The following is a 26,467-nucleotide window of genomic DNA, read 5'->3' on the forward strand; positions in this document are numbered from 1 at the left end:
GCAGTTTTCTTAAAATGTGTATTTAAGTGCCGTAGTATTAACACAGCTCTGCAATTATGCTTAAATATCTCTAAAATCCTGACTTCCCGGAAAATTGATGGTGCTGATGGGAATCGAGCCCGTCGATGAAAAGTAAGTCAATATTCAAAGGCTTCAAAACGGTATTTTTTGTTGTTCTGTGAAATAGCAATGCAGAGACCGATGACAGTGCCAGTGTTGAGCTTTCCAATGAAGCATTGCAATCAGTAGTAAGGTTATTATCATCTTAGATATATTCCATCAAATATTAGAATTCTGCCATTGTCTTGCTGTAGAACAGGGTTACTTTCAGTCTCTTGGGAACACGATTTGCCGGTCTCAGATCGAAAAACACTTCAAAAAGCGGTAATAGACAATGAAATTTCCCACCTGATAGCATCTCGGGTTTTTATATATCCTGTCTAGAATTTTCATAAATCAGACGTAAAAATGGCCAATTTCGTCAGATTCCGAGTTTTTGCCATTGGGTCTAATGTAAAGCATGGCTACTTTCAGTCTCTTGGGAACACGATTTCCGTACCTCAGATTGAAAAACACTTCAAAAGTCGCAGATAGTAGACGATTTAATCTACAAGATTGCATCTCGCTTTTTTCTGTATCTGGTCATGTATCTTCATAATACCCTCTCAAATATAGTCAATTTAGCATTAAAGTCTATGGATTTAGAAGAATTTTCATATCCGACTAGATTTGGGCTACCATGTCTGTCGACCGGGGGCCGGCTACCAGTTGCGCTTTGGAACCGTGGGTGTGTGCGTCGAAGGGTAGCCTGGGTCAAAAATAATTCAAGATGGTCGAAGGCGGAATGAAATGTGTCAAGTACCTTATTTTCTTCTTTAACTTCATATTTGTGGTAAGCTTTCATATTCCACTGAAGTTGGTTGGCCCGTTGACTGCCGAAATCAGTTTTTTTATTCAGTAGGCATAAAGTGTTCACTGTTCAATATTGATGCATTTCAATTTGTGCATTTCTTTTTATAGGTTGGCTGGTAAGATACAGATTTAATAAATGTGTTTCCAACTTTCTATTTTTGGACATGATGGAGCCTGGAGGCTGGATATGGCACTTGCAGAAATTGTGTAGAATTTTGCTAATTTTGGATGTTGTGAGTGGGTGCTGTGTATGCTTAAAATTGCAATGTGCTCACTGCTCGCCCTTTTGAATCTGCCATCCAGATCCGGGCTCAGATGTCACTGCTGGCAATGATGATTATTAGAAATAAAAATCATTTTGGTGCCAGAGTTTCATTTTTTCACAAGTAAGAAGTTAAGGAATATCATTTGCCTTAAAAATGCCATTTGAATATTTTCCAATTTCTTTGATAGTATGAGAACATTTTTCTGGTGACTAGATACTAAATTTTGTATCAATGGATCCCTATCTGATGTTGGTTGAAACCTGTTAAAAATATATTAAAAATCTTACCCTACCTTAATTTTGTCAGAATTTGGAGTTCACTTGGCATCTATAACCACATTTTGCACCCCGTAAGAAGTGGTGAAATGCAAACGAAAAGAATGAAGTCATCGTTTTAGGCTTGGGAAGTTAACCACAGAGTAAATGATTGCATGAACTATTTTCTAGTTTGATATATGGTTTGTGGCAATATGGTGCATTTTTCACTCAATCTTAAGCCCAGGGGTGCAAAAGGCAAATTTCACATATATTTAGCTTCTAATGTCTCGAGATTGATTGATTTCCCAGGATGATTGCTATTGTCATGTTGATGGTATTCACTGTCTCATGTCTTGATATCTTGCCAGCACAAAACATAATGTAATTCCTAGTGATCCATCTAGCAAGAGCTGAAACACATGCAGGTTGAGTCAAGAAAGGCATTTGAGATGATGGTTTTGTTTGTTTGCCCTCAATACATAACTAGCCTAAATCATAAAATTTAGGTTTAATTACTTTTTATGATTTCTTTATTACATATATTGCATGATTTTATTTCAGTTCCATTAACCCAGCATTTATGAACTTCATTCCTTGACTCTTCAATAGTTAATTTTACACTTGCTGGATTGCCTGAACTTAAATTCCCCAAGCGGCTTGCAAATTAGCTCAAATTAAGTCCCAAAGTTGTCTTTATGTATCAATGTATCACTGGGTGTTGTACCTATTAAGGTACTTCAGAAGCATTTTTGCTGCTATTAAGATGTGGAAATTGAATAAGGTTATGAAGGATGAGGAGTACCTATGAATAGTGACCTGACATCAGGGACACAGCCAGCCAGCCTCCCTCCTGACTGCCCGTTTGGTGCCTGCGATGTCTGCAGATCAGTGTCCGAAAATTAATCGATTTGGGTGTGAAACGACATCCAAATGAAAACCATTTTCCACTCTCAATTCAACCTTTCAAGATCAATTTTCCACTCCGAACGTAAAAAGCAAAGGGCATATGCGTACCTGGTCTTATCGATCGATAACAACATATCGAATATCGATGCATCCTACATTAGACGCTCTACCCTATCAATTTTCTTTTTGTGAAAATGTAAGCTATCAATTTGTTTTTACTCTACTCAAATCCCTCGCATCTGTTGTTAGCTTTACCTTACCGGCAATTTTCCACTCTCTTCACCCTGTCTGCGGAATAATTTTCCCCTCTGACACCCAAGCTAAAATATAATTTTGGGACACTGCTGCAGATCTCCGGCATCGCGCTGGTCACGCTGGGGGCCGTCATCAAGGGCTACTACAACAAGTACCTCGACTTCCTCGGCGATGGCGTCGTGGGCGCGCCCATTCTGCTCATCATCGTCGGTGTCGTCATCTTCTTCGTGGCGTTCATGGGCTGCTGCGGCGCCATCCGGGAGAGCTACTGCATGACGATGACGTTTGCCGTACTGCTGGCACTCATCTTCATCCTGGAGCTGGCGGCCGGCATCACGGCCTACGTGCTGAGGGACGACATCCGCACCACGCTCAACACAAACATGCAGGCGACCATGCAGAACTACGGCAAGGACGACTACGACGGCGTCACCAAGACTTGGGACGGTGTGCAGATGGAGGTGAGTCCGCAGCCCGCCGGCCGGAGACGGCAGCTGAGGCGAGGGGTCACACACGATGGTCCTCACTGTCAGTCGGGGTGCGATAGGAGTCCTCTGAGAGCTGTTATACGGCTAGATATGTCGTGTCATGTCATCTTTTCAGCTAAATGTCTTAGATGTGAGATGATGTTACTATGATAAAACGTGTCGGATCAATGGAATGCTGCATCTCATGATGAGCGAATTACAGCAATACTGAGGACTCTTAGCGGGCCTTGACGCTTCCCTCACTGGATTTAAAGTGATCATCGGGCGGGGAGGGCAGGGGAGGGGGCCGGTTCTTCCCTTGTCTGTCGGTGGTGCGGGGCCGCTCGCCAGGCCGACTGCTCAGCTAACAGCTGCACGGCGCGACGGCCGACGCTTTCGTCGCACCGCCGCCGATACCCCGCTCACGGCCTGTCCACCGTGTGGAAATGTGGATGTGGCCTCGCGCGCGGCACGTGTCATACCGCACCGGTCCGGCTCGTCGGTCTCGGCTTGACTGGCTACCCCGTCCCTCCTTGGCTCCGTGGGAATTTCGGCGTTTGTCTCTTGCCGTGAAGCTCCGTGAGGTTCGGCTTGTCTCGATGGCGCCTCTGTTGCGTCCGCGGCGCTTTGCTGTACCTGTTGCGGCATGTCGTGACCAGTCGGCGGGTTTCGTGTCGCCCGTCCCCGTCACCAGTGATAGTGATTCATTGCCGTGTCGTTTTTTCCGTCCACCGCCGCTGCCGGAGCCGTCATACGGCCTCCGCGGCGAGCGCGGCTGTCCCGGGACGGTCCCTGCTGGGGCGGCGGGCCCGCGGCGTACCGGCGGAGCCCGCTGCCGCCGCCCCTGCCATCGATCGACCCGCACGTGCTGTGGGCGGCCACACCTGGCGCTCGGCCGACTGACAGACACCTGTGGGGCCGGCCGAGCCGAGCCGGGACCGGAGGGCCGCCTGGCTGCGGGCGGGGCGGGCCGGGCCGCGCCCGGACGTCGCCCTCTGACCCGACCTGACCTCGCCTCGCCCGAATTGGTGACACTTGTGTGGCGCCGGGTGATCGACGCCACACAGGTGGAAAACGGTCCATTTTTGGTCAGGAGCCGTCGTTTGTTCTATAGTATGATTGAATGCTTCTTGAAATCGGATGTAGGGCATTTTCTTTTTGTCTAACAATTTTGTGCTGATTTTACACTAATCACACTTCGGCAATGGGCTCACTCCATAAACACATCCCATTATTTGTTACTAGTCAGACAACCAGAGCATGTTTTTCACCCTAATACTGTTAGGTTGCTGGGTGCCTGTGATCGGCTGGCGCAATGTAAACCAATCGGATAAACGCAATGGAGTCCGGGGCCGTTCCAGGAGCTTGAGTGGCTGCGAACAGCAGAACTAAACATCAATTCCGCGTTACAAGCAGTCGTATGCAGGTGATGACTAAATCAACTCCGGGAACTTTATGTTTACCGAACTTCTGGCGAGGTCTCTAGTTCCACTTTGTTTAAGGACGGACGAGCGAGGACGTTGCATGTTAAATGGTCGGGTGAATTGCTGCGAATTCTATGTTACTTTGTTAGTGGTGGTGCGGGGAAGTCGCGCACTCAGGAACTTGGGTTGGCCTGTTCTCTGCAATGGTTCACATCGCCCGTCGATTGGCGCACTATCGCTGTGTGCACGGATGCGGTGCTCGTTCAAATGGCTCCATTCACCGGTGGCACCAGCCTGTTGCTCTCCGACCCCGGCTCGTCGGCTCAGGCTGGCGTGTTATTTTGCCCCTAGTGGGGGCGGGGAGGGATGGTTCGCGGAGGCGCACTATGGCGCACTTCCTTCAGACGTCACGCCCGCCCAGCAGAAAAGTTCGTTGTATAATCCAGTCATGACTCAGTCGCATGTGATGAACAGACCCCAGCAAATAACACAGAGCCACTGCGACGGTAAGAGCAGCTCGTTCTTTGCCAGTTTGTTCTTTGAAGTCCGCTAGCATGTTGATAAGCTGAGTGTTTAAAGCGGAATCATCTTTTAGTTTTACTTCAAAGTATGAAAATATTTGTTGAACTTACATGCTGAGCTAATGCTCACTGGCACAACTGCACGTTGGTAACAAGTAGGTAATTTGATCATTTTGATTCTTATTTACATGTAGGCAGTAGGTAATTAACAATATTTAAAGCAGCGACCTTGTTAGTCTGTTTTTACCACCAGGGCTGTTTTTGAAGCCTTACTGCGGAATCGGACAGCACTTATGGCTGTAAGTTTTCAATTGTTTTGGTCTGATTTTGCCGCCGCTAGCGCCCGGAAAAGTACAAAAGAAGAGTACAGCCTGTCGCCAGTCGTGTGCGCCGCAGTTATGAAGTTTGAGTTGTCATTGTCTGATGGCTGCTGTCAGCGACCTCATCACCGCTGCAGTAGCTTGCCAGCGGGACTTTCCAGCGGGTTTACTGACCGAATCGCCACCGAATCGACCGCCCCTGTCAATAACGCCGGGCGATTCGTTATTCGCGGAAGAATGGCCGTCGGGCAGAAGGCCGCCTGTGAACGTTCAACGAATCTGTGCACCGTAACTAACGTGTGGGCCGCACGGCCTGTCCAGGACCAGTCACGGAACACGAACGTAAGGACAGGCGAGGAGCGGACCGGCTGTGCCACCACAGCAAGCGAGCGCCGAGCGGCTCGCGCGTTCGAAGGCCGACCGCCCGACGGAGCCGGCCGGCCGGCGGGCAGCGACCTTGGGCAAGGACACACAGCGGACCGACCCGACCGGACACCACCCGACTGACCCCTTCCGACCCCAGACGTGACACGAGACTGTCCGGGGTGACCGAGACCTGACCTTGACCGGAGCCGACCGCCAGTCGCCGCTTCGCTTGCTTACACCACTGCATGGCTTGCCGCTTGGGGCGACCGTGATGGGCTTTGTGTCGCACAACACGACACGCTTTGTTGCTTTGGTTGTGTGGTCGGTGTTGTGTCTCCCTTTTTGTTTTGCTTCTTGTAGTTGATATTGTTTTGTTTCATTTTCATGCTGACTTGACTGTTGTGACTAGGCTTGCTTGTTCTGCATCCCCCTTCCCTCTAGCCCCTCGAATCCCTCTGGTTGGTCCCCACATTCCCGCTGCCTCGGGACTTGTCCCTGGCGGTGGCACCTTTTTTTTCTTTCTGGTACCCAGGGGCTTTGCGCCGGGATTTGACAGGTCCGGGAAAACTATTTTTCATGGCGTCATAAAGCTAATTTTGATTTGTAGGTACTTTATTTGTTGTGTTACTATATAGTTGTTAATTTATTTCATTCGCCTAGTTTGTTTCTGAATGTGTTGTCATCACTCTTCCCTATTTTGTACTCCAGTCATGTTCGTCAAACTCCTTTTCGTTATTGCCCTTTGCCTCCCTGTAGCTCAGTTCAGAGTGTTTGCTTTTTCTGTATTTGGTTCTTTGTTAGCCGAGTTTGTTTTGCCGTCAATGTTTATTCAGTCGAATCGGCACATGTTCTGGCCTTTGTTAGTGTTAGTTGTTGGGTGGGTGACTGATGTAGACGTAGAATCGATGTAGACGGCCAAGTAAACGGCGTTGGCTTCTCCCTCTTCCAGTTCCGATCCACTCTAAAAGTTCTCACATGGTTGCGACTGCTTTGCCCACATCCCAACAGGCACATTTGGATACGGATTGTAAGCGCTCCTAATCGAAACGCGTTTGCTAATTTGATCGCTTGTTTCCAGACATTCCTTTAATTGAAGATAAACTTAGTTTATGATCGCATATTGTTATTTGCTTGTTCATCCGTCAAAAAGACCGGCTGGTTTTAGTCGTTTTCATATTTTCTTGCTTAAAATGAACTATTTGTAGCACAAAGCTGGCATATGTCAATTGCCATTACTTCCAACGTAGGCTCCAGAATATGGTATTTATTTTGAATAAAGTGCCACAAAATTTCGCGTTCGGATGTTTGCTTTATATGCTGGTTTTGGTTTGGTGGGTCACTATTGCCGTTCGTCCCGTTTTTAATTTGCCGTTTTTTTTTCGGACGCCTACCATTCGCCTCCACTTTCGCACCTCAGGACTAGTTGGCCTTCTGGCCATTTCCCCATATCTCCTCGCCTTCCGTGGCCTCCGTAGCTCTCCCATCCCTGCCGCTCTCGAGGGGACCGCCGCATGTGCCTGCCAGAGCTCCGCCGCCGCCGCGCCGTACGGCCCCGACCTGAGACTACCCCCGCCACCCCCACCGACCGGCCGCCCTGTGACCGGTGACCCGACCCGACCCGACCCGACTGCCAGGCCGACTGTTGCGGCGCCTTCAACTACACCGAGTGGGCGGACGTCGAGTACGGCAAGTCGGGCGACGTACCCGACTCGTGCTGCATCAACAGCGTGGAGGGCTGCGGCGCCGGCGTGCTCCTCATGTCGCCCGAACAGGCGGCCACTGTGGTGCACACGCGCGGCTGTGTGCCCGTCATGCTCGGCGTGGTGCACGATAACTGGGTGTGGCTTACCGTGGCGGCCGCCGTGCTCGTCGCAGTGGAGGTGAGTACGATAGGGGAGAGGGTAGGAAGACAGAGGGAAAATGTGGAGTGTGGGTCATAGGTGGAAGGTTTTGTGGAAGTATGGGAGGTGATGTGAAGGGAGTGATTGTTGGGTGTAGGCGTTTTTGTAAAATGTGGAAAACTGTGAGGGTACGTCGTGATACATTGTGAGGAGAGAGTAATTTGTGGGCGTGATGTTCGTATGCATTGGCGGATCTAGGGAAGGGACATTTGGGGCAAATGTCATCTCCCCGCAACGCCCGAATTCGGCGAAACTTTGCGGTTTTTCGAGATAAAACGCAGACTAAACAAATTTTATTAGAAAAAGTTTGTTTTAAGTTACACAGCAGTGTGTAAGGAATCGAAATCCGATGAGTTTTTGGAATGTGGAGAAACTTTTTGGGGTGTGCCCCCCCCCCCCGGCCCCATCCACCCCACCCCCAGCACGCGGCGTCAAAGACCGTCTTTCTGGATCCGCCAGTGTTCGTATGTGACGTGAAAATCGACGAATGATGACGAGTGAATGGTAGGGTGTGTGGAGTGTGTGTGTGTACTGTGTGTACTGTGTACTGTGTAGTGATGTAAGATATGAGGAGCGGTGCTGTGACAAAAGGTGAGAAGCGATTTGGTGGCGGTCCCTGTTTGTGCGGCAGATTAAGCAGTGTCATGTGTGAATACATTGGGAGACTGTGTGGGAGTGGAGGTGCTCGTTTGGCTGCAGGGTTGTGGGGAGGGAGTGGCGTGGCTGGGTCTGTGTTTATGGAACCTATGTCTAGAAGCGGGAAGGGGATGGGTGGATGTGTTGGGAGTGTGTCAACTGTCAAGTGACTACCGTGTGGTGGACGGACATGCTGGTGTTTTTGGCGGGAGAAGATATGGGTTATTCCGTCGGGAGCTGAAAATTTGATAGCTGCAGACTTGCTTTGGTCTTGGATTCAAATGCAACTTAGGTCCATTGATTATAAAATGAAAACAGTCGCGAAGGCGGCCCATGATGCAAAGTGATCTGATAAAGATAAATTTGTATGCAATGTTTAGATACAAAATTTAATTTCTAGCGATCCACTAGCGACACTCCGTATGGCGAGCTCATAGTTGCTTGCCTGCTATTGACCTGAAATTGCGCCGGGATGGCGTGTGTATGAGGAATATAATTTTATTTTCGCTGGACAGTAGACAGTATTCTTTCCCCAAGCGGTGAACGGGATACCAACAACGCCTGGTCAAGAAGAGTATGTGTGCTTGCTGCTTTTTATAAAGACGTTAGCATCATGTATTTCCTGGGACTGGGCGCATAGGTATCAAAGTAATTTACTAAAATAGTGTATCAAGTCCGTGTTTATATTTGCAATTTGCATGCCATTATGTGGTTTAACTATACGTAATTTCCCTCAATTAATGCCGGCCGTGCTGCACGTCTACAGAACACAGCCATGTTAAGTTATATAATAACGTGGGTATGCCTGTGATAGCATCATACAGTCTTGAGTCAATGCTCTGTTTCCCGGCGACTCCATTGTTTTCAGTCACGGCGCTGTGGTGCCGTGAAGTGGCGCAGTTCCCTGTTGTTCCTTCACCTTGTCCCCGGGTAGACTGTATGCAGTGACGTGCATAGCGGTCAGCCGCAGCCCCCGGCTGTGGTGGGTTAACCAACCGTGAATTGGCGACTTCTGTCCACCGAGAGGTCAGCGCAGTGTGACTGTGAGCCGCGCCGGTCAGGGGAGGCTGATTACTGAATAGCCTGTGCTTGGCTGGCTGTCGAGCTGGAAATGTGGACGATAGTGGTAATCGTTCCAACAAAATTTGGAACAGGAAAGTTTCCCTTTGTGTCTATTTCTACTGACAGGTCAGCCGTCAGGTAAAGTTAATCAAAGTTATGAATGGAAAGTTCCGTGGTGCATTATTTCTGCATTATTTGGTCACGAAACCGCTTTCCCCGGGCGTTGACCCCGGTACCGGCCATGGGCTGTATCTGTTACGCAATGGCGGTGAAGCCCCGGCAGGTAGAACGTTCGAGCGGCCCCTCACCGGTGGCAGTATGGATCGCAGCCAGCTCACTTTAAATTGTATATTCAGGAGGCCCGTGCCGGCAACCGAGGTCACCCTGTTGCTATCACCCTGGTCTACGGCGCACGGGTGACGCTGGGGCCGCTGGGGAAACGTTTCCACCCCTCCGTCAGCGCTGGGGCCGCGATGGAAACGTTTCCACCCATCCGTCGGCGCTGCCAAGTTGAAGTGAAGCGTCCGGAACGGGGCCGCGTCGGCTGCAGCTCGGTTTGGGCGGGCCTCAGTGGGGTCAGGGGATCCACCCGTCCCATATCTGAGGCCGCAGCCGTGTAGGGGGTGGTGGCCGAGTCTGCCTAGCCAGGAGTGGAGCGCTAGGTGCCCACTGCCCAGCCTCACCCAGCGGACGGCAGGTCCGGTTTTGGGCCGGACAGAACACGACTCTGCGGTCAGTTGCCAACTGCACCTAGCTTTTATCCTGTAATGGCCGTCTTTCCTGGCGGCGGCGCCGGGTTTTACGGGTAGTGTTCTCTGAATATAACGGTGATTACCCTAAATGGTACGAGGGAGACGTTTTTGTTGTTATATTTAGACATGAATGAGAGCAATCTTGCCTAGATATACGGCTGAAATTTGGTATGGCGCTTCGCCCATGAAGAGCGTTGCTTGCACGTTTCTGACTGGGATGCCTGAGCAGTGAACACAATGAATGCAAAAAAAAAAAACACACATGTGCCCAATGCTCCTAGACATGACCTGATAACAGGATGGCCGGGGTAAGACCGCTTAATATGCAACTGCGTCGTGACATGTAGGCTGTCTTCGCCCCGTCCCATCGTCGTGTGGACTGTGTTTGACCCGTGTCCCATAGTCGTGTCAGTGTGTGATTGTGAATCACTTGTGGGGTGCCTACCGTGTGTCAGGTCGGAATTTGTTGGTCGAGTAAGACCTCTCTGGTGTGAGTGTCTTGTCCAGGTGGGGTGAAATGAATCTGCGGAATAATTTTGTCGAAGGGGTGGGGATGGTTTTTATTTTGTTCCAAATTTTTGTTTAGCTTAACGAAGCTCTATTGGTATACGACTTTATTTTACAGAACTACCTCATGTTTTAAAATAAGAATCTTAAAGAATATTTCGCATGTTTTACGAAGAACTTCTTTGCCAACGTAGCTATCTTAGCCTTTGGACAACTGTCTGATGCCCAGAATATCATTGCATACAACAGCTGACCGCCTGTGCCGTCCATCGCCCGCTGACCGGTGTCGGTTCGCGTCCCCCCAGATCGTGGGTATCCTGCTGGGCTGCTGCCTGGCCCGCAGCTACAAGTACACCGGCTACTCCAACGTCTCCGTCTGAGGCGGGATGTTCACTCCGTCACAAAGCGGTGCACTCAGCAACGCGTCACGTGCCGGCGTCACGCTACGTGACGTCACCCAGCTGCGTCACGCACGTGACGCTGACGTGTTTATCAATAGAGTCCCTCGTTCAGGGCGCGCGCCGCGTGCATCCGAACGTGGCTAGACTGGAACTGTGTGGACTGAGATCAGTGCCTTTAGCGAGTGACGTGGTTGTGCGTGCGAAGAGCCAATTCTGGTTCCGACGGCCGGGCGGGTTTAGAGGGAGGGTTGATGTTGTTAGTTCAACGAAGGACGCTGGTGTGATGTGAAGCGAACGATGGTTTGGAGAGCTTTTACCGCAGAGTGAGCTGCGTCCGTGTTGGTGCAGAAAGTGTTGCAATGATAGGACTATAAACAGCCTATTTGATATACTTATCTACTTATTTTTCACTTATATTGTATCACTGCAACTGTATGGACGATTCAGACCGAAGAAGTTTGTCGGTGATTGGCTTTTGCCGCCTGTTGTGATCTGATTCATAAATTTTGTAACGTCGACAATAGGTACAATACACATTTATTCAACTATAGAGTTATTACATTTTCCAGTAAGATTCCATGCATTGGACCTTACGATGTTCCTTTTTTCCGTGACGTTTTGCTCATTATTTGCAGTGTCGTGTCTGCAGATTTTGTTCCCCACTTCTGGCACATCTGCTGCCAGGCCCTGCAGTTTGCGAGGACCACCTATCTGCCCCAGGCGGGTATTGGCCGTAGAGCCGACAGCGTCTCCAGGCCGGGACGGCCGTCTATCTGTCGGACGTGGTCTGCCCGTGACTCGCCCCGGCCCCGGGGGCTGGCTCCAAGAACTGTGCCGGCGCTGACCCCGCGTAATCAGACTTCCGCGATATGGGCCGTGTCGCTTCCTGTGTCGGCGGGGAGGACACGGACAGGACTTGGCGTCCTCCCCCGCCCCCGCCCCCGCCGGGCGGTGCAGCGAGGCGCCCGCCGGGTAGCGGCCGTGCCAGCTGATTGCCCGTGGCGGGGACGGCGGCGACCGCGGGTGACCTTGTCTGTGACCTCGCGGTCAAACGAGGTCATCGGCCCAGCTGGGGCAGATACGGCCATGTGGCTGCCACCGGCCACGGCTGCGGTCGACCGCGACCGGACGATAATTATGTATTGTGAGTGGGATTGTTGTGTTGGTTTGTGGCTAGCCGCCAAGGCTGAGTTCACTTGTGTCGTGATTTCACTTGTGTCGTGTGTGCTTTGTTGAGGCATGCCCGGCGTGGTGGCTCGCCGAGTTCGCTGACCACGCCCAGTTTGATTCCGCCATCTCAGCCCGTCTCCGCCGGTTTTCTACTGTCGTCTCGGGTCCTCTCGCCAGTTTTCTGTCGTCGTCTCCAGCCCGCTCAGCCGCCTGAGAGCCACCGTCCGCCGCCGTTTAGGGTCGTCGTTTGTCCGTGGCAGTGACATCTCGCCTCCCACCCTCTCTCTCCCCTCCCTCCCTCTCTCCTCTCTATCTCGGGAGTCGACATCGATCGGGCTGCAGCCAACTGCGCGCCGCTGCGCTGCGTGGGTTGAGATCCTCTGAACGCGTGGCCGCCCCACCGTCAGTGTGTTTGAGAACCTCTGCACCGGCTGGATATTGGATACCCTGTGTTATTCTGAATGACGCATGCCTGGCCCTGGTTAGCAATATGAGATTGTCGCAATGCATTCTAACTTGCAGGTCCACAATGTTTCATTGTCCGGGAATCATAGGTCGATATCTTTTCCATGCCCCTTTACATCAGTGGTGTGTGTTTCTTTGTTTGCCACGCAGTTGTATGAATTACTCGTAAGTCGTATGACTATCGTTTATCGAACTTCTGCTTCACTTGTGAACGGAGCGCGCACTACAGTTTACAGTTTCAGTTACTTTTTGAACTAGTTATCACCAACAGGTAACTGCACCTGTCTACACTCACCGTATGCTATGTACCGACCGATGAAACCTCCCTCATAACATTCCTTGGGCAGTTCAACCATTCTATTGTTCAGGTTTTCTCCAGGCCGCAGTTTCTCTTCCCGGTTTATGCGTGGTTCTGAATGCCGATCATCTTTCCTCCTGGATTTACCATCGGAATGTGGTCTACACACGCATTGCGAAAGATACAGCCTGGCACCGTTTGGACGGAAGCTGCATTTCGTAGAACGTCTGTAGTTTTATCATAAGGCCTCGACCCATAGGCCCTTTCTTTCACAGCACATTCACCTCTCGGAGTTTTGTATGGTGATCCGTTCAGGACCATTTTACGTGACGAATCGACAGGGGCTAGTCACGGTCACACCCCTAGCGCTGGACTAGGAATTCCGCGGCACGCCTTTATCCTTCTCCGGCGCCTACAGCGCAGAGGGGGTGTGGGGCTGAACCTGGCTCGCACCTACAGCTCAAAGGAATGTGTGTGGAAAAAGTTGGACTGTATAGCTCAGCCGTTTGTAGATTCACGGTTTTCTGCATTCTCTGCTGGAGGTTTGCCAACATGGCTGTTCTTGTGCCCTGGAGAATGTCGTGACCCGAGAGCCCAGTGCACCGCCTCGTTCGAGCGACTGTGCCAGCCGCGCCTGGCGCCCATCAGCTGAACTGGGTCGGTTTGCCGGTTGGCTGGTCTGTCTGTCTTGTCTGTCTGTCTGTGTGTGTGTCGGTCATGGGCCGGCCTGACCCAGCCGTCGGCCGAGATAGCTGCATCGCGCTCCGTCCACCCGGTCACGTGAGCCCCGAGCTGAGCGCCGTCGTTCGTCACGTGACCGCTCGGACGGGGTTAGTCACCTCGTGCGGGGCCGGACCTGGGTCGGCCCGTTGTGGGAAGACGCCACCTCCACGGCGCGGCCGGGCAGGTCTGCTGACGTCACTGAGGCGATAAGGAGGAGGAAATGTTAGTCATCACCGGCCGGCCTGTGTGGGGGTTTTCTTTCTTTCTTTCTTTCCGTTGCCAGAATTGCCCGTTGTTGAAAGCTCGTTTGTTATCGCGCCTCTGTTCTCGGACAGAGTTTTTAATCTATCGGGACCTTTCAGAAGAAGGATGGTCATCAGATTGATCGAGATCGTGTGGATTTTTTCACTTACTATTAGCGTGTCCTCCGATCAACTCCTCTCCCTGTTTGGCTGTGAAAGGCCGTCAACACCCGGGTTTATCTTCGCCTCCAGCTCTGTGCGAGCCACCGCTTCGTCAAACCCGGGTGGACGACGAGGGTCGTTTGGGAACAAAGGACAGGACGGTGATGATGGGAATGGTGGGTGGGCAAACACTCCGCGCACCCCTTGTACACCGCGGCTCGGCTCACACTGCGCGTGTTATCGGCCGACCACGGCGGGGCCGCCGCGGTTCTGTTTGTTCTTCTCCACCCTTCTCGTTATCGCCCCCCCCCCCTCCCCCTCCCGCTTCCCTGGACCCCACTGGCTCGGTGTCGCGTCGTGTCACCTCGGCCCGCTAATCACGATTCAACGTCCCGTTAATGCTTGATTAGCGTGTCCTCCGATCAACTCCTCTCCCTGTTTGGCTGTGAAAGGCCGTCAACACCCGGGTTTATCTTCGCCTCCAGCTCTGTGCGAGCCACCGCCAAACACCCCAAAGGAACCAAGGGTATGTGTATTCATACTAGATTATGCGCGCGTGTCCCGTTCACAGGGTTCACAGGCGGTACCTGTCAGCACGTGGGTTCCACGGCTCGGGTCCTGTAGGTACTCCGCCACACACGATGGGGGCCGGACCGGACACTGGGCCGCCTGTGGCCGCAGCCGCCGGAAACCGCGCCAAGTCGTGCCGACTGAGCGCGTCGGCCGCGCCGTTCTCTTTCGTTGCCACGTACTCGACGGATACAGCGGACTCATGGAACGCCGTCCAGAACAGGGGCTGACGCAGCAGCGCCATAATCAGTGGCGACCCCGACCATCCCCTCCCCCCAGACCCCCACCACCCCCATGTTATCGGACCGGATCAGCACGCGGTGCCCGCCCCATCTCTCTCCCCACACCAAACATGCCACCATGACGGGGATGAGCTCCAGCCACGTCATGGATGGCGCGACGTCACACTGCAGCTCGCGGGGCCACTCCATCATCCACCATTCGTCTCCGTGCCACGCCCCCATCCCCCGACGTGAGCTGTCCGTGTTCATCACAATACAGTGGTCGTACTCGCCCGGTGGCGGGAGGGGGGGGGGGGAATGCCGTTCCACATCGGCAAAAAGTGGCCCACCACCGTAAAACCGCCCGTACATCGGCCGGGATCCGCACCCGGCGGTTCGGTCCGCTAACAGAGTGCGCCGCGTCTATCAGGCGTCTAGTGAACGCCCTCCCCGGCGGGACGCACTTGCTGGCGTGCACTAGACGTCCCACCACCGACAGCGGTTCCCGCTGTAAGCATTTCTGTCGCCCGAACAGTGTCTTTAGTAACTCCTGGGTGCCCACTAGCTTGGCGTTTGGCAACGCTAGGGTCATTGTTTCTGTGTCGATCACAACCCGAGAAGCTCCATCCGTGTTGATGGCGGGGCGCATTTCCGCTCGGCCAGCGGCACGCACACTTCCGCACAAATGTCTCGCAGTCTCGCATACGCTACGTCGGCACTGTCCGATCCTCCGCGCCCTATCCCGAAGAAGTCATCTAAATAATTGCGTAATTATACACGTCCGATGTCTGATCCTGGAACACATAGGCGCAAACATATGGCAAAATCATTGAAAATCCGTGGACTGCGTCTAGCCTCAAATGGCAGACAAACCTGGTAGTATAGTAAACCGTCCCAACAGAACCCCAGTAGCGCCCACTGGCCGGGCCGGACAGGTATAAGTTTGAATGCATTTTTAACATCGGTCTTGAACGCTGTCCCGGCGCCTCCAGCTAGGAAAATCAACCGCACGGCCTCGTCGAATGATGTGTAGTGTACGTCACACGAAACTCGTCTGGGTCTATCCCGGCGTTGACCCCGACATCTCTCGACTGTGATAGATCTAAAATGAGCCGCACTTCGCCATTAGGTTTATCGCGCGCACTCAACGGGTTCACTATCATGTTCGGCAGCGGTGGATCGCGGAACGGTCCCCGTGTCGTACCGTCCGCGACCTCTCGCCGAATGGCTGCCGTCACCCCGGCACGGCGCCGTTCGGCGGACTGATTGTTTTTCGCGAAACGGCCCCGCGCCGCACCGCGGTATCCAATGTCAGCCCCCGTGCCGGAACCGTCCAACGACAGTTTCTCTGGCATCGACCATTTTCCACAGCCTGTCGCTTGGCTTCCACCCTTCTGCACTGTCGACGGCGTAGGATCATGTACGAGTCTAATTATGAATACGCCCCCGAAGTCAAGCTTAGGATTGTTTAATCGCAGTACCACAGCCTGCCGTGCCGGGCTATCTGCTGTTTGCACTTGCCTGACCGGCCCGCCGCGCCGACGCCGCGGTGTGCGTTATGAGTCACGCAAGGTCGTCTTTCCGCGCGTCCGCCCGCTCGGCCGCACGTTCCCTTAGCCATGTCGCCGCACCCCCCCCTCTCTCTCTCTCTTTCTGTCTCTCTCTCTCTCTCTCTCTCTCTCTCTCTCTCTCTCTCTCTCTCTTCCTCTCCCTCCTCTCTCTCTTCCGCCCTCTATCCTCTCTCTCTCCCTCTCTCTCTCTCCTCTCCTCTCCTCTCCTCTCCTCTCCTCGTCCCTCCTCTCCTCTCCTCTCCTCTTTCCTCCCCTCCCCTCCTCTCCGTCCGTCCCAGGCCATGGTCCCTCCCTTGTTTGTCGGTTTGTCGGCGGTGTAGCTTTTATCACCGCTACGGCCGCTCAGGCCGTAAGCAAATGCACCACTGGGTCCACAGATTCCCCGCATGTCCGGCTTTCGCGTTTGACGCGAGCACTAGTCAGCGAGTTTGCCGCGCTGCGTTTCTGCTGGGCTATACGCGTTGAACTTGGCATGTCTGGCAGGCGCCGCTATTGCGCCAGGTATATATCGATACCATACCGAGGCCGCGATGACATGCACACGCACCGACCAGTTGGCGACATGTTGACCCTGTTAATGTCATCTAGACCGCCTTGCCGACGCCGGGTCTAAGCCAACAGAAATGTGACGCCCACACCACGTGGTCAGAGTATAACCGGATCCAGTCATTCCAGCCGGTGGTCCAACCTACATACACTAACCGTCGCGTTCACTGTCTTGCTGGGGGGGGGGGGGGGAGCCGGCGCCGGCCGAGACGAGACGAAACGAGTCGGCCGTTTGGGGTGACGTCCTTGAGGCTCGCTTTGGCGGAGCTTAATGACGTCCCATTGGCGACCGAAACTGGTCTGATGACCTGGGCATTCCAGCCCAATCAGGAGCCGGACGGCAGGGGGAGGGGGGGGGGTCCAACTGACCCCCTCCCCACACGCTAGACGCAACAGAACGCCGCACACGGGCGAGGGATATGATAGGTGTACGGATCAGGCTCATTCGAAAGTCCGACCCATCAGTATCGCAAGCGGCGGCCGCCGCCGCGACGGGACAGTGACGACCTGCAGTTGTGCCGTTACATTCCGACTTAGCGTTGGAAACGGTCTAACATGAGCCTTCTTGCTGATACGTGCCCTGGGGAAAGACCGCAGTCGACACAGCCAGCCGGGAACCACCGCGGCACGTCAGCGTGACACTCACCATATCAATCCGCCTGGCGCTCAAAGCCAGCCGAAATCGGGGCGCCCGGGGCACCCGGCTAGCCGACATACAATGCATCTCTGCACGGCGGCGTGACACTGACTGGGGCGGTCTATTCTGCGCACACACCCAGTCTGGAATCCATCACTGCACCGCAGAGTGACACTGACTATTTCGATCTACCCGATGCACATGTCCAACCAAGTGTATCTCCCTCCCCCCCCCCCCCCCCCACCCCCACCCTCCGTTATGACCGGCCCCTCCCCAGAACCCAGCCGCTGCTGGAGACCGCTCCCAACGCCCCATCTCCCCTCCCTGGGCCTCGCCACGGCCGACCTGTTTGTCTTAGCGCGCAGCTGCGTGCCCTCAAACTCTCCCTCTCTGCTCTCCCACCCTCCGCTATCGTCCCGACCGGTCGTAAGCTCCAATATTGCTCAGCCGCGACAACACCTCGCTGACGGCGCCTCGTCTTTATCACCTCGGCGTATGCCGTCTAGTGGTGTTAGTTTCAGAAAATGTATGTCCAATGTCCGTCCAATTCCAATGCTTACGTCGATTTCCGTCCAAAATGTTTAAGCCAGCCATTTGTCCAAAGATGTCCGAAACCTACGCAATAGTTTACACTTAACACTGTTATCTATTTTTTTTAATGTATTTTTAGCAGCTTTAATGTGTTAATCATCTCAAAGGCTGAACTTCTATTCGCCAATCAGTGTTAATAATTAACCACGATTGCTTTATAAAAATGCTGAGGTGTAGCAATGATTGTCCAAAGGTGTCCAAAGCCTGCGTCATTCTCCAACCGAATTCCGAATTGGACATTAGACAAATCGGAAATCCACAGATTCAAGCTACGATTGACACCACTAAATTGCCGTCTCACCCAATGCCGCCGCGCCCCGATGGAGGCCACTAGCTACCCGCCCCTCTCCTACACGTGCCCGCCTGTTCTGGATCAGTTCGCACCATTACCTGCCGGGTAAAACTCGCGAGTTACGTCACGTGTCAGGTCATACCCGTCGTCGGGCCAGATATGGCTCGACGGGGACCACAGTTGCCAGGTCCTCCTGTGCACACGGCATGTACGAATCAGGTCACACCCGTCGGCCGTGGCCATGACACGACGGGGACCACAGTTGCCAGGTCCTCCTGTGCACGCGGCATATACGGATCAGGTCACACCCGTCGGCCGTGGCCATGGCACGACGGGGACCACAGTTGCCAGGTCATCCTGTTCACACGGCATGTACGAATCAGGTCACACCCGTCGGCCGTGGCCATGACACGACGGGGACCACAGTTGCCAGGTCATCCTGTTCACACGGCATGTACGGATCAGGTCACACCCGTCGGCCGTGGCCATGACACGACGGGGACCACAGTTGCCAGGTCATCCTGTTCACACGGCATGTACGGATCAGGTCACACCCGTCGGCCGTGGCCATGACACGACGGGGACCACAGTTGCCAGGTCATCCTGTTCACACGGCATATACGGATCAGGTCACACCCGTCGGCAGTGGCCATGGCACGACGGGGACCACAGTTGCCAGGTCATCCTGTTCACACGGCATGTACGGATCAGGTCACACCCGTCGGCCGTGGCCATGACACGACGGGGACCACAGTTGCCAGGTCATCCTGTTCACACGGCATGTACGGATCAGGTCACACCCGTCGGCCGTGGCCATGACACGACGGGGACCACAGAGTGCCAGGTCCTCCTGTGCACACGGCATATACGGATCAGGTCACACCCGTCGGCCGTGGCCATGACACGACGGGGACCACAGTTGCCAGGTCATCCTGTTCACACGGCATGTACGGATCAGGTCACACCCGTCGGCCGTGGCCATGACACGACGGGGACCACAGTTGCCAGGTCCTCCTGTGCACACGGCATATAAGGATCAGGTCACACCCGTCGGCCGTGGCCATGGCACGACGGGGACCACAGTTGCCAGGTCATCCTGTTCACACGGCATGTACGGATCAGGTCACACCCGTCGGCCGTGGCCATGACACGACGGGGACCACAGAGTGCCAGGTCCTCCTGTGCACACGGCATGTACGGATCAGGTCACACCTGTCGGCCGTGGCCATGGCACGACAGGGACCACAGTTGCCAGGTCATCCTGTTCACACGGCATGTACGGATCAGGTCACACCCGTCGGCCGTGGCCATGACACGACGGGGACCACAGTTGCCAGGTCATCCTGTTCACACGGCATGTACGGATCAGGTCACACCCGTCGGCCGTGGCCATGGCACGACGGGGACCACAGTTGCCAGGTCATCCTGTTCACACGGCATGTACGGATCAGGTCACACCCGTCGGCCGTGGCCATGACACGACGGGGACCACAGTTGCCAGGTCATCCTGTTCACACGGCCTATATGGATCAGGTCACACCCGTCGGCCGTGGCCATGACACGACGGGGACCACAGTTGCCAGGCCATCCTGTTCACACGGCATGTACGAATCAGGTCACACCCGTCGGCCGTGGCCATGACACGACGGGGACCACAGTTGCCAGGTCATCCTGTTCACACGGCATATACGGATCAGGTCACACCCGTCGGCCGTGGCCATGACACGACGGGGACCACAGTTGCCAGGTCATCCTGTTCACACGGCATGTACGGATCAGGTCACACCCGTCGGCCGTGGCCATGACACGACGGGGACCACAGTTGCCAGGTCATCCTGTTCACACGGCATATACGGATCAGGTCACACCCGTCGGCCGTGGCCATGGCACGACGGGGACCACAGATGCTGGCCTCTCTAGGCGCACGGTGTCGTGGTCAGCTAGATACCCGCCCCTCTCCGTCACGCCCACTTCTATAGCGCCCGTCGAACGGTCCCACCCCCCCCCCCCTATCCCGTCTCCTCGTGGCCGTTCTACCTAGATTCTTCCCCCCCCCCGCAGCCTATCGCTGCGCCCACCTGTCATCCTGCGTCCGTCTCCTGTCGCTCCGTTGATGTTGTCCTGTTATTCCGTACACCAAACCGAGCACTTATATCGCGTTCGTCGCGCGCGCCGCGCGAGAAACACTCCGCGCACCCCTTGTACACCGCGGCTCGGCTCACACTGCGCGTGTTATCGGCCGACCACGGCGGGGCCGCCGCGGTTCTGTTTGTTCTTCTCCACCCTTCTCGTTATCGCCCCCCCCCCCCCCTCCCCCTCCCGCTTCCCTGGACCCCACTGGCTCGGTGTCGCGTCGTGTCACCTCGGCCCGCTAATCACGATTCAACGTCCCGTTAATGCTTGATTCTTAGGCGTGCTGTCGATTGATCCGCCGGCTTTAAAATGCTGACGTCATCCGTGGGCTGATGCGCGCAGTGACTGGACACGTTCCAGGCGAGTGATGTCACACCTCCCGTCTGACGTCACTTGTTCCATCACCACACGACACTGTCATTGGGTAGACATAGTGCTGTGGGACCAGCCGACCGCCTCTCCGACTGACCTTCACTCGACTTCAACTAGCCTGTTGACCACTGCCGCCGCTATAAACTCTGAACGACGACAATAAATTAGTGATGCCCCGCCCACACACATTTACACGGCGCATTCCGCACGCGTCGGGCTATAGTTCGGCACGAGGTGCTTTCAGCATGCATGGAGGCTCTCATTGGGAGTGAGTGGCCAGAATTATGCATTCGATGACCGCTGTCACGAACAGTGTTCCCCGCGTGCCAGACTGCTCCCCTCACGGCCACTGCGTCAGGTGTCGCTTGAACCCGGCCAATGGCTGGGGCCAGGATAGACAGAAGCTAGGTGACCATGCAGTAGAAGCTATCTGACTATGAAGTGTGCTCGTTTGCAAGTCATCGATCTTTTCGGTGGCCAAACAACGCAGTTGGTGGGGTTGTGGGGATGGGGGATGTTTGCTGGTGTGGAAATGTCCACACAGCAGAGTCCACACCATTTGGGAAGAAAATGAAATGTCCACAGCGTGGTCAATCATAGACGTCATAACGTACTTCGTTGCGTTTTGTCGTATCATCTGGCCTCATCCTTTCGTTGGGGCTGGATTAGGGTATGTGTGTTTCTATGTGTGGACATCTAGCAAGCTACGTGGAACACGAGACTTGTCCTTTAATCTGGAACTTTTGGAATCAGGCGCTTTGAGCTGACTCTTAGTTTTCACTTGTTGATTAAATGTTAAATATAAAGTGAGACCGAGAAAAATAAGTTGAACAATGGTTGAACTCAGGCAAATTAACCCTAAGTGCGGGCCTCCACTAACCACATTGACCTTTGGTATGCCCCCCACCGACCGCTGACCTTTCGCCTCTCCGCCGCGCAGCTGGACTGCTGCGGTATCTCCAACTACACCAACTGGGCCAACACGTCGTTCGGCTCTGACGGAGACCGCGTGCCCGACACGTGCTGTCTGATCTTCTCGACCGGCTGCGGTGCCGGCGTGGCCGTCCTGCCGCAGTCTGAGGCGGCGCAGACGATCCACACGGCGGGATGTCTCTACAAGCTGGAGGAGGAGATGAAGGAGAACATAGTGGCCGTCGGAGGTGCCGGCGTCGGTGTCGCCTTCCTGCAGGTGAGACGGGGGATAGTTAGACCGCGAGAGTTTTGGTGAGACGGAGGAGTGAGGAGTGAGGAGGGGAGTGGAGGGTGAGTTGTGAGGGAGAAGTGTGGGTATATTGAGGAGGAGATGATGGAGCGTTGAAGGGGAAAGCCGTGGGTTGTCGGGACTCGGGTAAAGACTAGGCGTTGAACAGAAAAAAGGATTGTGAGGATCGTGTGTGGGTACCAAAGGTAATGTTTCAGCAAAATTCGCAGCGATTGTGTAAATTTTAGGCGGTTACTGTTAGCACTTAGCAGGACGATATTTTCAGACGCGCTAGGATATCAAGCGGAGTGACACTCCCGTTCGCTATTGGCTGTTCCCTGAACGAGCACTTCGGCTTCCGATCGTCGGGACCTATTAGCGGACATCCACGTCCGCGACCTTCCCGTGACCCCGACCCCGACCGCGACGGCCGCGGCGTGGGGCGTGCAACATTGATCGTCGCCGGTACCTGCCGGGACGGCTGTCTTTCGTTCTGCCGTCGTTTTGTCGATACGGGGACGTCGCGTGCTGGGTAGTAACGATGGTGTCAGGTCCCGTGGCCTGGGAGGGGATTGGGAAGGCTGAGCTGACGGCGGCTTGAGGCTTCGGTGTTGAGTTTGAGTAACGTGTTATTCGGGTTTCCCTCAGTTCTTAACCCGCGACCGCCTGGGGGGGGGGGGGTCGGATCCGACCCCCCCTCCGTTTTTCTTGAATAACTTATGAACCGCTTGCGCTATCAACTTGAAACTTCGCATACCTTCTCCCCCATCAATTTGACGTCTCCTGTGCAATTTTTAAGAAAAAATTTTCAAAAATTTCTGAGATATATCGATTTTAGTGATGTAACTACATGGCGTTTTCAGTCAAAAAATGGTAAATGTTTAAAAAATCGCCAAAAATCGAGGTTTTAAGCAAATTGCAAATTAAGGACATGAAAAGACGCAGCTCAACGAGTTCTTTAAAATGGCTATCTCGGATTTTCCATAAAATGCGTTTTTCACCCCTAAAAATTCAAAAAACTATATTTTTTGGAAAACAGCTAATAAAATCCAAAATTTTGAGAATTTCCAAAAAACCGGAATATATGTTATAGAGCTCTATTAGAACATTAGATGTCCCAAATTTCAACTTTCTATCTTGATTTTTGACCCCCAAATTGTAAAAAATAGCTCCAACATGCATAGGGCATGGTGACGTCATCAGCATTTTCGCGAATTAGAGGCACTTCTGAACATCGCATGTGAAAACAAATGGCACCACTAGATTCCAGGGACAAAGCTGGTCTAGAAAAGTGCATTTTTATGTCAAAAATAAAAAGTTGAAAAATTGACTTTTTTTCTTAGCCCTCGTTTAGTTATGTATGGTATAAACGATTTTTTATGCTTTCAATGCACACTTATCACCAGCACAGTGACTTGGGGTCACATATAACCATTACCATCGGATTTGGCGTCAAAAATAAGCCATAAAACATGTGTCGCACGCCCATGTAGCAGAAAGTGAAAACCGTGACCTTTCGTGACCTGACCTGACCTTGACCCGTACTTAGTATGACCCCTATACGCACATGGTACCTTCACTAGGTCTTTGAGGTCATTTGTGGTGAGTTTCGAGCAGCAGCTATCGATTCCGCTGTCCGTAAGCCTAATCATGCAAAACCCCTGAATTTGACCTTTGACCTGACCTTGACCCGAAAGTTGACCTCAATCTTAAAATCTTAAGAGTGCTTTGGGAAGGTCTCGTAGAGACCTTTCGAACGCCGCCTCGCGGGGCTCGATACGACCATTGGTTCTCGAGATAACAGGGGGGGGGGTCGGATCCGACCCCCCCCCCCCCCGGCTGATGTGGGTACGGAAATAGCCCAGGCGGTGCCGGGTTAAAGGGCTTCGCTTTCGAATGGCAGATGACTGGAACGTACTATTGGTTTATTGTATTTTTTATGGACAGTAAATTTAGTGAATTCGAAAACATTCTTTTTGTCGGTAATCGTCTTTTGGCTTCAGTACCTTGGAAGTTTATCGTTTCGTATCTTGTCCAATGTGTTTTGAATCTCGCTTTGCACTATTTGCCTTCCCGTTTCGTGACGCTCGATCCCGTCTGCAGATTCTGGGCGTCATCCTGGCCTGCTGTCTCAGCAAGAGCATCAAGAAGGAGTACGAGACCGTGTAGCTGGCGAAGGTGCCGTCTGGAGGCGGCGCGCCGCTCGCCGGCCGCCGCCGTCTGTGGGCGCTGCGCCTCGCGCCAGCACCCGCACCGCGCTGCTCGGGGGGCCACCGTTAAACAACACGTTTATTTTTGTAGCCTCTGCCTCTGCCGCTGCCTGTCTTTGTCTGTCGGTCTGACTGAATCTCCGCTGTACCATACTCTCCGCCGAGCGATCTGATGTCTGGATCTGTCTCCTCGCGCCTCAACTCGCCCCTCCGATCTGTACGGACCGTGTTTAGAATGTGTTAGCGACACAGCCGTTCCTAGCGTAGAAGCCAGCCGCGCGCGGTCGCTCGCCCGCACGTGCTCCGCCGTTGGGGACCGTTGTCTGTTGGAGCTGTTTCTGGATGTCGCGCGCGGACCGCGTTGGGCCGGGGGTGCTCCGTTTCGCGCACAGCGGGCGCCTACTGTTGCTTTCACGCTGGGTCTTTTGACGCCTTTTTGGGGTGTGTTGTGTCGCGCGCGCGAGCGGACCTGTTCTCTTGCCGTCATCGGCGGGTGTTTCGTATACGGTCAGCTGCTGGCCGGGATCCCTGGTGCCGTCTGGGCTAGGGCTGCTGCATTCGTTTGGTGTTGGCCGTCGTCACCCAGGTGTAACGGGGACGCATTGCGGGGATGGCGGGGGGGGGGCGAGTTTGGTGATGGGACGGTTTGTCAACACTCGTTACGAAAGATAATGGTGCTATCATTGAAAAAGACGTACGACGCATGCCATGATTATTCCTAGTGTGTAGCATGACAGGTATGAGCTAACGATTTCCAGTGGATTTACCCAATCAATGACTTACTATAGTATCGCTTCGATCTGTACCTGAAAACCTCATTTGGCGATCATTCAGAGCGGTTTTCTGAGCCAATGTTAAAATGTTGATTCTGGGTCATAGTACCGAACTAGATAACTGAGAGCTTTCGTTTGAGCTGCAGATGTGGTGCTTACTTCCAGACCATATGTAATCCTTCCATGACATGCATGACATGATGGCTCAATTGCAGTCAATAACAACTGAAGCCGAGATCGTATTAACCTCCGATTTAGGCATTATAGCTGTTCGGTGATGTCATTTCCATGGCCGAATCCACCGTTACCGAGCCCCACCCCACTCCTCCCCTCCCTTCCCCTCGCCTGCCGACTGGCTCCGTTTTTGGATGGGCGCTGTGTGTGGTGCCATGCTCGGGGCGCCAATAAAACTATAACAAACTCGGCCTGTCGTGTGCTGTGTGGAGCAGGGAGCGCCGTGATTGGTCAGTCCCGCTCCTGGGAGGTAGGCCCGCCCGCGACCCCGGCGGTGACCTCTGGTCGCCGCAGGCGGAGGGTGGGTGATCGGGGAGCTGTCTGAGAGGAACGGTTTCCCGCCAGCCGGTCTGCGCAGAGAGTGGAACAGAGGGCAGGGGAAGGGTGAACTATGAAGGGACGGAAGGAGCAGTCGGGGATGCTGAATGCGATCTGAAGGCGAGATGAACATCCTTACGGAGAGATAATCACGGAGACAGTGGGAACCACGTGGCTTAAAAAGCATCTCTGATATGAATGCTGCAAGGATGAAACAGCGCAACCGTGTGCAAGATTCACATCTAAAAGCTGCGTGACATATTCATATCAGTTTTACTGCGACATGTTTTTTTTTTTTTTTGCAATCTGAGCCATTGGTTGCAAGACGCCAAGGTTGTGGGCGCTTGCAGTACAGTATACAACTCTCGTGATTTGGCCTTTGATTAGTATAGTTTAGTTGCAGTCCTTTTTCAATGAAGGGTGACTTGCATTACTTGATTCCCGGATCCCTGATTAAGTGGCGACAGTCACGCTAGCCTAGGGGACACAAGTAAAAATATAAAATAAAATAAACAGGAGGTAATATGACATAATGATTATAACCGTTCTCGCGACTCAGTGCCCGCGTGAAGCGAACCGTCTGACTGTCTTTTTTGACATAGGTAGTATTGATTAGGCCTACCGCTGCACTACTGCTGTGTTCCCAACCCTCGTTAGTGGCTGTTCCCGAGATAGACGGTTGTACGGCATATGTCTCATCTGTGGATCTGCCGTGTGTACGTGTGCTTCCTATTGTCACCATGCATGTCAGTTTTTTTTGTGACCCCGTAGTGCGAAAAAAGACT

General features: G+C 53.4%; 1 protein-coding gene across 2 annotated transcripts; it reads left to right on the top strand.

Moving 5' to 3' along the window:
* The first annotated feature begins 754 nt into the window (after positions 1-754).
* Positions 755-25,554, top strand: LOC122392002 (CD63 antigen-like). Of its 2 annotated transcripts, none has more exons than XM_043386402.1 (4): positions 755-892; positions 2,692-3,057; positions 7,329-7,574; positions 10,858-11,510. In XM_043386402.1, exons 1-4 carry the CDS (start codon positions 830-832, stop codon positions 10,930-10,932), a joined length of 750 nt encoding a protein of 249 aa, XP_043242337.1. In that variant the 5' UTR covers positions 755-829; the 3' UTR covers positions 10,933-11,510. The 2 variants fall into 2 exon arrangements, with proteins under 2 accessions (XP_043242337.1, XP_043242338.1); XM_043386403.1 differs by lacking the exons at positions 7,329-7,574; positions 10,858-11,510 and adding exons at positions 21,887-22,135; positions 24,251-25,554 and having other exon boundaries at positions 761-892.
* The last annotated feature ends 913 nt before the right edge of the window (positions 25,555-26,467 follow it).

The sequence above is a fragment of the Amphibalanus amphitrite genome, unplaced genomic scaffold, assembly GCF_019059575.1.
Source record: "Amphibalanus amphitrite isolate SeventyFive unplaced genomic scaffold, NRLGWU_Aamphi_draft 000465F_arrow, whole genome shotgun sequence".
Lineage (NCBI taxonomy): Eukaryota > Metazoa > Arthropoda > Thecostraca > Balanomorpha > Balanidae > Amphibalanus > Amphibalanus amphitrite.